At 42.5% G+C, this 14731-nt stretch overlaps 1 protein-coding gene across 6 annotated transcripts in view; it reads left to right on the forward strand.

Annotated features, from left to right (window-relative positions):
• The window catches only part of URI1 (URI1 prefoldin like chaperone), a 54766-nt gene extending 42626 nt beyond the window's left edge, over window positions 1-12140 (forward strand). For all 6 annotated transcript variants that reach the window (XM_084813071.1, XM_084813076.1, XM_084813070.1 and 3 more), the window contains 6 exons: window positions 203-263; window positions 1108-1285; window positions 2421-2688; window positions 6385-6527; window positions 8744-8993; window positions 11306-12140. In XM_084813071.1, the coding sequence (XP_084669197.1) occupies window positions 203-263; window positions 1108-1285; window positions 2421-2688; window positions 6385-6527; window positions 8744-8993; window positions 11306-11494 (1089 nt within the window). In that variant the 3' untranslated portion in view covers window positions 11495-12140. The remainder of the gene's footprint in view (window positions 1-202; window positions 264-1107; window positions 1286-2420; window positions 2689-6384; window positions 6528-8743; window positions 8994-11305) is intronic.
• Window positions 12141-14731: the final 2591 nt, after the last annotated feature.

Genomic DNA, 14731 nt, shown 5'->3' on the forward strand with positions numbered 1-14731 from the left:
GCCCATGCCATGTCTTAGCACAAAGTGTTTTGAAACTCCACTCAGTTTGCTTGCCATGTGGCATAGGCAACTGCTGTTTGGGACACAGAAGTCCGAAACCCCCATTGGGCCTCGAACACCAGTTGGCCATAAATGCCAACTCTAAACAAGCAGTAGCCCTATGATAAAATATACTCATTTATTTTAACATCTTTCCATCTAGGCAGCTGGAGATTTTGTTGATATAAGAGAAATAACCGAAAGTAATAGCACTGAAACAAAAGGTGAGTGTTGTGCTTTTTTAAGTGCTAGGCCATTGGTTTGTTTCTGCTAGTTGTCTCAGTTCATTGAGGAAGTTGTGATGCATTCAGTTAGGCTTCTGAAAATTAGAAGATAGACTTTCAAATTCAGCCATGCACACAGTTGGCAGATACCCTTATAATCAAACAAAAAATAAATGAAACTTCTGATGCATCTTGTCTCTGAAGAGTCTAGAATAAGGTTCGCCAGACTTGCTTACAGCATTGTTCGTGCTTGGTGTACCCCAAATACACTGCAGTATGCTGCAAAGAGTTAGATGAATTTATGAGAAACTTCCACACTGAATTATTATAAGTCATTTATGGATAGGGCCATAGCTCATTGGTAGAGCATATAGTCTACCTGCGGAAGGTCCCAGGTTCAATCCCTGGCATCTTCAGGTAGGGCTGGGAAATACTCCTGCCTGAAATCAAGGAGAGCCATTGCTGATCAGTGTAGACAGTACTGAGCTAGATGGGCCATTGGTCTAATTCAGTCTACAGCAGCTTCCTATGTTCCTATAATAGAATAGCTGCAAAGTCACAACACTGAAAACATCCCAGGTTTACTGTTTTCCGCTTTTGGGAAATACTTGTGCCTTCACATTTGCACAACGGCAGGCACCTATTACCCTGGGAAAATTCTCTGGTTCATTGGCAGAACTACTTAGACACTTGAGTAGTAATTTGGAGCAGAAAAGGTTTGTTGATCATATGGTGTGTTTTGTTCTCCATATTTCTTTGTTACAATTGCCTTTTTCCTTCTTTTGCTTTGAATTGTCTTGGTAGTGGCATTTATTTTTTAAAAAATCTTTGTTTAATTACCCAGGAAAACACAGGACTGCTCACAAACCTCATTCAAAACCAAAAACATTTGCCTTTGAGGCAAAACTTCGAGAAAATGGAACTGTTGAAAAATCCAGTAGGGACTTGAAATTGGAGGAAGAGCTTTGGGCCAGACTTGATGAACTTGAGAGGCAAGAAGAGATCCTTGGTGAACTTGACAGGTATCTTAACTGTTGTAGGTTAGAGTTCTCCAGAAGAGATGAAAATACTTAGGGCAGAAGCTTCGCCATTAATTGGCTCATACCTTACCACTAAATCAGGTTGGGGACCTCAAACGGGGGCGGGAATGGAGGAGCATGTTATTGATTTGTTGCCTCCAGGGGCATCAAACCTGCATAATCTGAGCACCACCCTGGCCACTGAAATTCTTTCCAAGTCCAGGACTAACTGAAAAGGTCTTCTGTGTAGCACAGGCTTAGCTCTAACAAGGACTTCCACTGGTCTCTCCTTTTTGGTGAGCAAAATCTGACACAAATCATAGTGCGTTGCACACTCATATGCAGCATTGCATTTTGTGTATCTGACCTTCTGTGGCTGTTATAGTGATGGTCACGTAATGTGCTGCTGCTGCAACATTTTCCATTTCACATTGCAGCAAATGGAAATTTCAAAGTCCTCTTCTCTTTGTCTGGGAAACCTGAACTTCTGTCATCTTCCTTTGTTACAGGATTCTGCTTAAATAAAAACACAGCGACTAACCATCCTGTTGTAGACTTAAGTTAGGTACTGACATGCGTAAACAAAAATGTATTTCCCTGTTTCAGGTGGGAGTCTTTCCCTGAAAGCAGCAGTTGAACATAAAATTAGAAATCATAAAGAGTTGATCAGTGGCTTTTAGTCATGGATATAAACAAAGTCCAGGTTTTAGAAGGAGTTAGTCCCTCAGCTTCTGGGGAGCAACAACAGGAGTGCGCTATTGCCTTCATGTCCTGCTTATGGGCTTCTCAGAAACAGCTGGTTGGCTATTCTCTGAAATGGGATGCCAAATTAGATAGGTCTAATCAGTGATCTGCTGATGCTGTTAACATAGAACAGCCTTCCCCAGCCTGGTGCCCTCCAGATGTGTTGGGCTACAACTCTTGGAACCCCCCAGCCAGCACACCTGACTGGGGGTTGTAGTCCAATAAGAAAGGCTAAGGTAGAATGTTGTCCTGATCTTCTGATTGAAAAGGCAGCGGGGTGGGGCCTTCAAAATGATACTGGAGTGGAACACAAGCATCAGCTACGTGATAGTCTTAGGGCTTTTAATTGGAACTGATATGTCATCCCACTACCCCACCCCAATCCCCTTTCTAGGATTTCTGATACTGTTCAGGCAAATGGAGAAGACACTTCCTCCTCTGAAGAAGAGAGAGAAGACAAGAAGACAGATGTGATTGTAGTTCATGGGGAAGAAGAACCTAATACTCAGGGCAACTTTCAAAAAGAAGTAACCAACTCTGAATTGTTCAGAGGTCAGGTTAATGGCCCAAATCATTATTGCAGTGATGATGAGGATGATTTAGCCATTGCCGAGAATGCTGTACCGACAATATATTTCTCCCATACTGTGGAACCTAAAAGGGTTTGTATTGCCAGGACTGTTGAATTCATATTATGGAGATTGTTGAATAACCAGTGTTGTAACACTTTTCTCCCTAACCAAGAGGTTCCTTTTACATAAGAAGAGAGTTTACTCAGGATTCTAACAAATGTCCTCTTCTCTCAGGATGATAGGGTTAATGGGGAAATCTGCATTTGTAATCACAACTTTTAAAATCATATGAGGGAAGAACATGGTATTGAAATCCCCATGCTACCCAAAATTGATTAAAATCTTGTTTGGTGTAGGTATTATGTCAATGGGAAGTTGAACTTAATGAGGAAGGTCTTAATGAGGAAAGTCTTTTCTTTTTCAGCAGGTTTTGAGAGCAAGCAGCAAGGGGTTAGTTGCTCTTCAATATGAAAGTAGGGACAGCAAACTTGACTTCCTATCTGAAGAGATTCCTCCTAATTCCAGGGCTTGGGAAGGAATAATCAGAAGGACCTTAGCTTAAACTCAAACATGTACAACATTGGTCAACCAAGATCAACAGAGAAAAAACTGGGAGAGGAAAGAAAGTATTTCCTCACGGTACTTGATTATGACATTACTTGGAAGATTCCATTCCATATGATCCCTAGGTACCTGGCCAGGGTGAGACTGCCTCCTCTCATATGTGCTGAAAAGAAGAGACCTTTGCTTCAAGAGCATCTTCTGATGCTCATTCCATTGGCATGGGAGCAAGCAGTAGGACCAGCCACAGGATCCAGGCTGCCTTAGAGAGAAGAAGCAGACTGACTCAACCAACCCTTGCTGTTAGTGGGGTGCAGGAAGGGGAGCTTTACCCCTAGAGAGCTTCCCTTTTTCTCTTCCTGACTCTGCTTAGAACTCCTCAGATCTTTGTAAATAGTCCACATCCTGGCCCTCCAAGCAATCCATAGTAGGTGGGTCCCTGGGGTCTGTGTGTGTGTATGTGTGCGTGCATGCAGAATTTCTGGGAATGGGCAGTAGGAGAAAATTCCTCTTCGCTGATATCAGAGTAAGGGCCCCAGGCAGTCAGGGTGCAACCCCTGAGGGGGTGCAAAAGACAGAAAAAGGGCAAGAGAGTTATCTCTATGCCAGATGGTTCCTGGTACCCTAATGGGAGGAGGTTGGATGGTGGGAATGCTTCTGCCATGGCATCTGAACAGTAAACTCCTGAGATGAGCCATAAGAAGACTCTGAATAATCCCTATTCCTCCTCCTTTTATGGGCCTTGTGCTTTTTGACTTTAGCCAGGGAAGCAGCCTGATCCTTGTTGACAATCTGGCTTATCGTTTGGAAGAGTTCATTATGGAGTGGAGCCAGGATCTCATCTCACCACCTCCTGTTGTCCCAAAGGTCTAGTTAGGGCATCTAACATGGCTGTCATTCATGGTCTGTCCTCATTTCCGAGGGAAGCCGCGCTTGCCATGGAGTGGTGATGCATTGCCTTTTTTAGGCCCAGGACCAAATGGGTGTGAGGAACCAGCCTGAGCAGATTTGCACCAGGGGCTCCAAGAAGCCTGGGCACTCTCTTTTGCTACTACATTGTTAAGAGAGGAATAGCCGAGAATGAGCTGACATGATTCCATTGCCAGGAAGGGCAGGTAGGTTCTCCCTCTTCTAACATTCCCTTCCCCAGTCTGTCTAGGAGCATTAGAGAGACAGGAGGATGGAGTATTGGAGCTGTTCCAAAAAGGTTACCTTTGCTCCCAAGGGAGCAACAAAAAGGCCCTGATCCCTGGTTGAAAGCAGAGCCAGAAGCTGAAACTGGGAACAGGGTGGGTGTGGTGGGTCTCCTTTCCTGATAGGACATCAAGTTTCCTGGCCCAGCCTTCTGACTGAGAAGAAGGGTTAATCCTTTGCTGCCTGCTCTCATATCTGCTGAATAATAATTTTTTCTCACATGAAATTTGATTCAGGCTATAGCTTGAACAGATTATTGATCTGGGATTTACTTAGATTTTTCACATCCACAGTGGATTTCCCGATGTCTAAATGTGAATCTCGGGTTACGTTTAGCCAAGGGAGCTCAGAGTTGCATCACGTTACGTTGTTAACATTAAAAAATAAATAAATGCATACTTTATATCTTTTGAAGAATGTGCGTTATTCTGCCAGTATTGCACAAATGACATCCGGTTCTGCAAGAAAGTGTTTCAGTGCTGTCTACCTTCTTTGACATAATTAGGGTGCAATCCTATCGATTGCGCCTACGCTGCTCATAAGCCTCCGAATTTGGAGGCTTGCAAGTATCTAATGCAAAGCAGGACGCACAGCAGAGGCCGTCATTGCCTTCACTGCGCTTCCCACTCTGCATTTCAACTAGACGGGCTTTTTTGCCCATTTAGCTGGGGTGTCTTGGAGAGGGAGGGAAGGAGGCTGGAGAGGCCTTGGGATAATGCATAAGCTGGCCTCTCCAGTCCCCTCCCCACCCACCGGAAGACCCCCTTTACGTCCTCTCCGAGGCCACTTTTGCAGCTTCAGACAGGCAGCCAGCACGGTTCTTTCTGCGTCAGTTGGGTGGGGGCAGAGAGCATAGATCCCCACCTCCAAGGGCAGAGTGCTGTTTCTGACTTTGGAGCTGGGAATCTGAAATACCCTATGGCAGTCTAGGGGCCATAGGATTGCTCCCTTAGTTAGCTTTGCCACTGTTAACTCATGAGCCTTATTTTCCCATTTTATAATTGTTGGAATGCCCACATTTTCCATGTCCTAGCATAAAAAATTCTAGCTGCTGCTAACATATACAAGATTAACTCAAGTTCTTAGACAAATTCTTGATACAGTTCAAGAAGAATTCATTTGCATAATTTCAAAAACGATTGATTTGGGATTTTTTTTCTTTTTTTGCACAATTTATTTATTTATTTCTTTGGTTTGATTTGTATCCCGCCTTTCCACCAAACAAAATGGTGCTCAAGGTGACAAATATTTTGGCAAAGTTGATAAAAGAGGGCAAGGAAATAGGGGATTCAAAAGCCAGAGGAATCAAGTAGAGTCTCAGAGAAAATGGGAAGGTGATTAAGGGTACAGAAGTCTGAAAGCACCATTGCTGAATCTAGAACTCTTAATATATTACATTCCCCTTGTACAAAATACATGGGTTCAAAGATAAAATGATCGGTATAATCAGTACGTTAGTCAGTATGATCAAGAATAATTTTTTGCTCTCTTCTGAGCAGCAGTTGCACACCCTGGCTATATTCACAGGTAGCACCAAACTATGGTTTAGCATTGTAAGAATGAGCCTCAGGCTTTTGAGTTTGCCCCTCCATCACTTCCTCTAGTGCAGCTGCAAGGAGGAGATCGGAAGCTTTTACTTCCATTTTCAACTAACCATGGCTAATCATTATGTCTGAACCTGGACATACAGTGTTAGTCTTAATTAGGGTCTAGGGAAACAAAACCAGCTTCAAACTAGCTTCTGATCCTGGCTTGTTTCTCTAACCATTGTTAAACCTAACCGCAGTTCCAGGATAGCACAAATCACAGTTAGTTGGAAATCGAAGCAAAAGTAGGGGAGGGGGAGCAAATGAGCCTGATGCTATTGTACATAACATTAAATAGTGTTATGGCTGAACTCAGCCACTATATATGAGCAACTTAATGTTTGGCTTTCATTGCTGTGTCCAGCTGATTAAAGAATGATATTTTGCCTTCACTCGCTCAATTAAAAACCTGATTATTCACAACTAAAATGTGTTTTCACTTCAGGTACGAATAAACACAGGAAAGAATACTACTTTAAAATTCAGCGAAAAGAAAGAGGAGGCAAAACGTAAGCGAAAGAATAGCAATGGCAACGGGCACTCGGCTACAGAACTGCCCAACATCAAAACACCAGCAGACATTTACCGGTATGACATCTGTAGCAAGAACAATTGCGTGGAGTGTGATTCTTTCTGCATAGTACAGTTTTAGAACATAAGAGCCACACTGGGTCAGATCAAGCGTCCATCTAGTCCAGCATCCTGTTCACACAGTGGCCAACCAACTGCCCATGAGAAACCCACAAGCAGGACGTGAGTGCAGCAGCACCCTCCTGTCCATGTTCCCTAGGAACTGGTGTACATAGCCATACTTCCTCTGATACTGGAGGTAGCATATAGCCATAGCCAATGACTAGTAGCCATTGATAGCCTTCTCCAGGAATTTGTCTAACCCCCTTCTAAAGCCATCCAAATTGGTGGCCATCACTGCATCGTGTGGGAGTGAATTCCATAATTTAACTATGTGCTGTGTGAAGTCTTCCTTTTTATCTTTCCTGAATCTCCCACTAGTCAGCTTCATGGGATGACCCCAGGTTCTAGTATTATCAGAGAGGGAGAAAAATGTCTCACTATCCATTTTCTCCACACTATGCATAATTTTGTCTATCATGTCTCCTCTCACTTGCCTTTTCTCTAAGCTAAACAGTCCCAGATGTTGTAACAATTGGTAAATCTACCATAAGACAGCGGGCTGCAGCTAATAATATTCAGTTACATGTAATTAATATCATTTATATAGTGTGTATCTGAACCTTTTGTACACCAAGTTGCACCTGGTAGGAATAGCTCACTTATTCGGTATTGTTCATATTTGACAATTACTTATTCAGTGTGAAATGACTCTTAAAAATGGCCTGGGTATTATGACTATTCAAAAAATAATCTGTGTTTCATTTTACTAGTATACCCATTTGAGGCATTTAGCAGATATTGCTGTTTATGTTTTCATAAGTATACTATTATGAGGGCTAAACATCTGTCTGTAGGTTAATGCAGGGATTGTCAAGACTGGAAAATTTTAACATGTCATATTCCTAACCCCTTCAAAATGGTTTACTTCTTTGGCATCTGATTGCACCCATAGGAAAGCTATTTACAAAACACTGCTTGACTTCACATCTTTCTAAAATCATGTAGTTCGTCTGGGTTACGGGCAGTTGTCCCTGAGTTTGCTCTAACTTTACTCTTGCATCCTCATCCAGACATTGATACACAGTTTGGGGGTTCCCTTTTGGATAGTTCCCATTTATCTCTCCTTAATTTAATCAAACTGCTACTTTGCAAAATTGACCGGGCTTTTTTTTTTTTACCCATGATTCCCATGCACCTATTTTTTAACCAACTTGGACTTCTGTTTGTCTTCAAAACCCACCAGTGCACATGGATGGTACCTGTGGCAAACCATCCACAAGTGGGTTCCAGTTTTCAAATTAGAAGTCACTATTTACAATGTTATCTGTAGCATTTTGAGTAACAGTTTCTCGACTGATCAGTTACCAACATAGTTAGGAGAAAATAAACATCAACCATGGCACAACAATTATGTATATCTCAAATTTTACTTCATATGAGCAAGAAGCTTGTTCTAAATGAAACAGAATCTTTCAGGGGATGATTGTCTTACACTGTGAAAATCCCTGTTCCCATCTCTTATTCGTATCTCCATGTTACCTTTCATGTTGTTTCCTATGTATGGAGTAGTGTCCCAGGAGAGGGGCCATAACTCAGTGATAGAGCTCATACTATGCATGTTGGAGGTCCCAGGTTCAATGTCCAGAATCTACTGCAAAAGACTTTTGGAGAGATGTTGTTAGCTGTATAGATAACACTGCAGTAGACAGACCAATGATCTGGCTCTTTCCCCCAGTCCCCACCAAGTCTATGAAGTTTACTTCGTTATCAGATCCATTTTATATAAATAATTGTAAACTGTAATCTCTTGTGCTTCATATTTGAAGATGAATTTGGACATCAAAAGCAAAAAAGTATTACCCTCTGTATAATCCTTCAATTAGTTTACAGTTTTGTCTTGCAAAACACAAGTTTAATTAACCATCTAAACAAGGAGGTTTACTCCCAAAGTAAAATGATGGGTAGCCTCTTAAAAGAGGAAAGGTAACAGTTGAGTTACAGAATATAATCCATCTACACTGCATCTTTTAAAAGGCTTCAATTAAAAAGTTGGGCAGGCAGAGTCATCATAATTAATTCATACCAGAGACGGAATGAAATTACTGTGAATTTGTCATGTGGTTCTCCCTCCACCCCAAATAGTTTATTAAAGGTAACGTTTTCCTTTACAGAGTCTTTGTTGACGTTGTGAATGGAGAATATGTCCCTCGTAAATCAATTTTGAAGTCTCGAAGCCGGGAGAATAGTGTTTGTAGCGATACCAGTGAGAGCAGCACTGCCGAGTTCGATGATAGACGAGGAATTCTGAGAAGTGTGAGCTATGATGAAGCTACCTACAGTGATAACAGTGAAGGAATCTTGGAAGAGGAGGATCAGGAACATCTTTCCAAGAAAACATCACCCTCAGCAGGAACATACGAGGTACAGGGAGGGTGATTTTTGTTTTCCTTTTTCATTTTTAGGAAAAATTATGAGGACAAGTAGGATATCTTACTAATTTCATTTCTCATACATTGACTCATTATAGCCTTCATTGGCTTATTCCTTGAGCAAAATGGCAAACATTTGCAAAGAGAAGAAATAGTTTTCTCTCTCTTTAAGACCAAGGGATGCAGGGTCATCTAACCCCCAGCCCCCCAACCCTTTTCCTACATCCATATAATCAGAACATGGATGTCATCAAAGTGTAACAGTGTGCTTTCAGAAGTCAAGTAAACAGTATTTAAACAAGTTAGTGGAACAAGTTAGTCATGGCTCACTTAATTTCCATTGCTTTCAGTTAGTCTCTTCAAAGCATGACTAAGTCTGGATCAACCCCCCCCCCCCCCCCCCCCCGGTTTCAGTAGAGGTGAGTTTGATTAGGATTTCAGGCTAAGGACAAAATGGAGAGTTCAGCGCGTTCTCTTGACTTTTGGGAGGCAAATGAATCAAAGCTTCCAAGCCCCACCCCCTGGAGGACTTGGAGGGGGAGCAGCATGCAAGGAATTCCTGCTATCTCTGATTTCATATGTGAGATGGTGGTGGGGACGTGGGCAGTGCTAAGCTGGGGTCTCTGCAGGCTCTGGGAGAAGCAGCAGCTCTTCCCAGCTCCAGCCAAGTTGGTGTGCGCAGTGCGCACTACCCCCGCAGGGACAGTGCCTGCTGCGCAAAGCTGGGGGCTCAGCTACTCTTCCCAGCACTGGTCAAGTCCCTTCCCCCATAGTCAGAGAGATATGGAACTCCATGCCCCTCTCAGCAAAACGAATGGGGTGACATCATCCGGCCTGCGGACGCCCAGTAGGGGCAATTCATCCTCTCAACTGAAGTCAGTAAGGGTGCTCAGCTTAAGCTTTAGGCTCAGATGTAGGAGATGAAGCGAATCACTTACTGATAGAAGCTGGAAATGAAGTGAGATGATGAGGTAAGTAGGCCACTGCTTTAGTTCAAGCTCTTCAACCACTTAATGCCTTGGAGCCTTCCCCAGATTGTTGTTTTTCCCCACTTTCCTTGCAGTTATCATTGCATTGGAACCTCTTGACAGTGTGCTGGAACATAGTCCAGCACAGAGTTTACTTAATCACATTGAAAACAATAGACTTAAGCACACTTAATCCACCCTGGCCACGTATCGAGACAGAGTAAAACAATCTGTTCATGGGTTGTTTGCACGGCGACAAGTTTTGCAACCCAAACCTTGGTTTTCTTTTACTTTTTTTGCTAGAGGGTTGCACTGATGAACTAACCTTCTGGGCCTGGCAGATGGTCTTCGTTTAGGATGCCTGATGATGACAATAATTCTTAGGTTTTATATAGTAACCTTGTTGGGTGGTCCACATTATCATCCTCTATTATCTGTCACTCAGTGGCGGCGTTCAGACAAAACACCAAACCAAAAGCTGAGCATTTCTCTCTTGCTTTTTTAGGTTCTGAAAAAGTGACTGTCATGGTGTGATTTGTTCCTTTTGCTGCACTTGATTTAAAAATAAACTTTTATTATTTTCCATTTGTGAACCTGATGTTCTTTCCTGTTGATGACTAATAACATTCTGGTCATGGATGCCAGCTAGTTTGCATCCTCATCTCTGGGTTATGCCCAAAAGAAACCTATGCCTATATATTGTGACAATGTGTGTGCTTTCAATTTAGGACTTACACAGAAGGAAAATGAGTACTGGTTAGGACATCTCCATAGCAGTCTTCCTCCCCTTAGAAATATATTGAGCTTGTTCGCCACTCATTAAATTTTTATTTAATGATAATAATGATAATAATGTCATCATCCGAAAAGAGACACAAAGTATGTAGGTTTCTGATCTGTATGCTGCGTGTCAGCTTGAAGCAATTAAAAAAGGCCAAAGCACTAAACCATGAAAATGTGATATATGTGATGGAAATATCGACAGATCCCAAATGTTGCAATGTTGTCCTGTTTGTTACTGTAGCTGAAATTGCCTATTGCATCATCTATTTCTATGTTCTTGAATATATGTCAAGAAGGAAACCAATTTTTGTTGTTGCTCCTGCTCAGTTACGAATGACAGCACATAGCACTTCTTAAGATACTGTCATTCCTTCTGGTTTTTTCGGGTTTTGAGGTTAATTACAATTACCTTCTGCAAGGAGCTGGCATTGGTTTAAGGAGCAGTTTCCATATTTTTGACTTAAATAATAATGGTAATAAGGTAACAGACTTCAATATGCCTAACTTTGCGATTGAAAAGTAGCTTGTTTTTGAGGTTTTCTTTTTCTTGTAGGCTTTCTCGGGAACTGTTGTTGAGAAGGAGCCTTTGTCTCCTGTTTCAGCCCCACACCCAGTAATCGCCTATCCTGTCCTGCCTACCATTCTGGAGCGAAAATCTGAGGAAGTTCTCTCTGAAGCTTCAGAAGAAACTACAAAGAGGGTTTCAAAATTCAAAGCTGCCAGAATGCAACAGAAAACCTAGATCCCACTTAAACAGTGGAAGTTTTGGATTTTCATGCGTAGTGGCACGATTTGTAAGATGGCTTACATCTAGCTAATAAAATGGCAGACTGTGTTGATTTGATATTGTTCATGTTTAGACCTCTTGTTGATGGCATTTCTTTTTTAAAAAAAAATCTGTGAAGAAACACTTCAAAATTCTCCTTATTTTCTTAATATCCCTGTATGCAGTCAGCACCTTTGTACATGTTTGCCTTACAATAACAGCACTTGGAATAATTTTCAAAAGAATAATCTTCATAAGGCTTTTTTGTGTGTGTGTGTTTAAATCTAAATACAGGCAGTTTTGTACCAGATGTGATGTTCTACATACCATATGGGTCGTTTGAAAGAAACTTTGCAACTTTCAAATAGAGCCAACAATTATATTTCATGACTTGCTTTAGCGTTTTAAGACTCTCTTGTATCCCCCATTGTTTTGTAGGGTTTGCTTTTAGGTGTCTGTGCTGACGAATCATTTCTTTCCTACTAGCATAAAACCCCTGATAACTTTACTTGTATAGAATCTATGAAACAGAATGCTGTCTTCACGTACTTTGCAGGGACGTTTCTTTGATGGAAAAAAAACCCTGGTATTTTGTAAAATTAAACTTTTCAAGTAAGAAAAATCTGAAATGTTCAGAGTATTTTCCTTTGGGTTATATTACAAAATAGGGTAGAGACTACAATTTCATTTCTAAATTCTCTGAATGTTCCCTGACCTTCCCATTGCAAAGCAGTTCATTCACTTTTCCTTTCTTTTGTAACAAACACCTATTAATGTCAGTGGAAATTACATGCTCAAGAGGAGAGGAGGTTAACCCTAAACTAAAGGAGCATTAGCCTTACAGAGACACCCCCCCCCCCCGTTGTTTTGTGTAATCCAAAATGTAATTCTGTTGGTGTGGGCTGCACCAGGAGGGAAAAGTACCATGTTGTTGTCCAGAATTCAGAACATGAGTTCAAGACACAGCATGGCCCTGTAATCTGAAAGAAGTGATCTATCAGCCCAGTCTTTCAGCTGTACCTACACAAACAGTGGTTTAAACCATTGCTACTGCAGTAACGTCCTTCCCTTGGCACATGGCATAAAGTCAAAGAGCAGGATCCTCCCAACCACCTTTTGACACTAGGAGCAAAGGTTGCATGAGATCCCTATTCCATCCAAGCTCAGTTCAACAACCTCGCTCCAATACACATACAAGACACCCCCCACCCCTATGTTCTACCATCAACTGTAAATGATCTTTTAAGTTTGCTACTTATGTGCCAAATCAGGTCCAGAAAGGCACACCAGAAAGTGTTTTCAGTGGGTACCTCTCAGCTTAAAGTCTTATTTCACTGGAGTTTTGTCAAAGGCCAAGCCCATGTATCTTACAGCTGGAGGGAGGGTGCAGACAGGGAAAAAATGTGGAATTAATTTCCCTGAGCCCCTAGGATGGAACATAATATGTCCAATAAATAAACAAATCGAAACAGATGATTTTTTTCGTCATTTTGGTTCATTTTTCCATGCCATGATACTGTTCTATATCTATTCCCATTTTTCCCCATGAAAAAGTGGGGAAGCATCTTCCACTGGGGTTCCAGTGTGCAATAGATCCCCTGTACTAATCTGTGGTAAATCTCTAGAGCAGGGCTAGGAACCTCTGCTGCTCCAGATGTTGTTGGACTTCAGCTCCCATCAGCCTCAGCCAGTGTGGCCAATGCTCAGATGTTGGTAGTTGTAGTCCAACATCTGGAGGACCAGAGGTTCCCCACCCCTGCTGTAGAGAAAGGGAAACCCAGACACAAGAATCTCATCAATGTATGCAGAGGGAAACACCAGAGCTCAGTGGCAGAGCACATGCCTTGCATGCAGTAGGTCCCAGGTTCAGTCTCGTGGGTGGGGGTAAGCAATCCCTGGTGCCCTCCAGATGTTTTAGACTACAACTTCCGTCAGCTCCAACCAGCATTGGGATTGTGGGCATTGTAGTTCAAAACATCTGGGAGGCACTGGGTTGCCTACCCAGTGGTGACCCTCCAGATCCTGTTGGACTGCAACTTCCCTCAGCCCAAGCCAGTGGTGAGGACAGAAGGGAGTTGCAATCCCAGTAACATCTGGAGGCCACAAGTTGCCCACCTCTGAGTTAAAAGGATCAGATAGAAGGTAGTAGTGGGAAAGACCTCTGTTTCAAACCCTGGAGAGCCACTACACATCAGAATAGACAACCCCTGGACTAGATGGAGAAATAGTCTGACCTGAAATAAGGCAGTTTCCTATGTTGGTAACTTACCCTAATCATTTGGTGAATACACATAATGTAGCAATCTTTGCAGTGCATCAGAAATAAATGATCTGTTGTAACTGGGAGTACTTATGGTTGTTGGGGATTAAATTAAAGAGTTCTTTTCCTTTAAATCCTGGCTGCTAAGAAGCATAGAATGCTCCCCCCCACTTTCTCCTCTAGATTTCTGTTGGTGTATTCTTTATACAGCCCTGCCAAAATGAGAAGGCATGGAGGTGATGGAGAGCTAAGAACTAAACATCTAGCCATGCATGTATCTGCCTAGAGCAATCTGGAGTGACAGCTATTATGTTCTATGTAAATGTGAAGTACAGGACATTCATTGTGTACCATAGGATAATGTTGTTGTTCAGTCGTTCAGTCGTGTCCGACTCTTCGTGACCCCATGGACCATAGCACGCCAGGCCTTCCTGTCCTGCGCTCTCTCCCGGAGCGTGCTCAAGTTCATATTCATTGCATCCGTGATGCTATCTAGCCATCTCATCCTCTGCCGTCCCCTTCTCCTTTTGCCTTCAGTCTTTCCCAGCATCAGGGTCTTTTCCAGGGAGTTTTCTCTTCGCATTAGGTGGCCAAAATATTGGAGCTTCAGCTTCATTATCTGTCCTTCCAATGAGCACTCAGGGTTGATTTCCTTTAGGATGGACTGATTTGACCTCCTTGCAGTCCAGGGGACTCGTAAGAGTCTTCTCCAGCACCACAGTTCGAAAGCATCAATTCTTCGGCGCTCAGCCTTCCTTATAGTCCACCTCTCACAGCCATACATTACTAATGGGAAAACCATAGCTTTGATTAGACGGACCTTTGTCGGCAAGGTGATGTCTCTGCTTCTTACTATGCTGTCTAGGTTGGCCATAGCTTTCCTCCCCAGGAGCAAGCGTCTTTTAATTTCATGGCTACAGTCACCGTCTGCGGTGATCTTGGAGACAAGAAAG

The sequence above is a fragment of the Heloderma suspectum genome, chromosome 8 (assembly GCF_057233095.1).
Source record: "Heloderma suspectum isolate Gila_16-S chromosome 8, 16-S_ref, whole genome shotgun sequence".
NCBI classification, from domain to species: Eukaryota; Metazoa; Chordata; class Lepidosauria; order Squamata; family Helodermatidae; genus Heloderma; species Heloderma suspectum.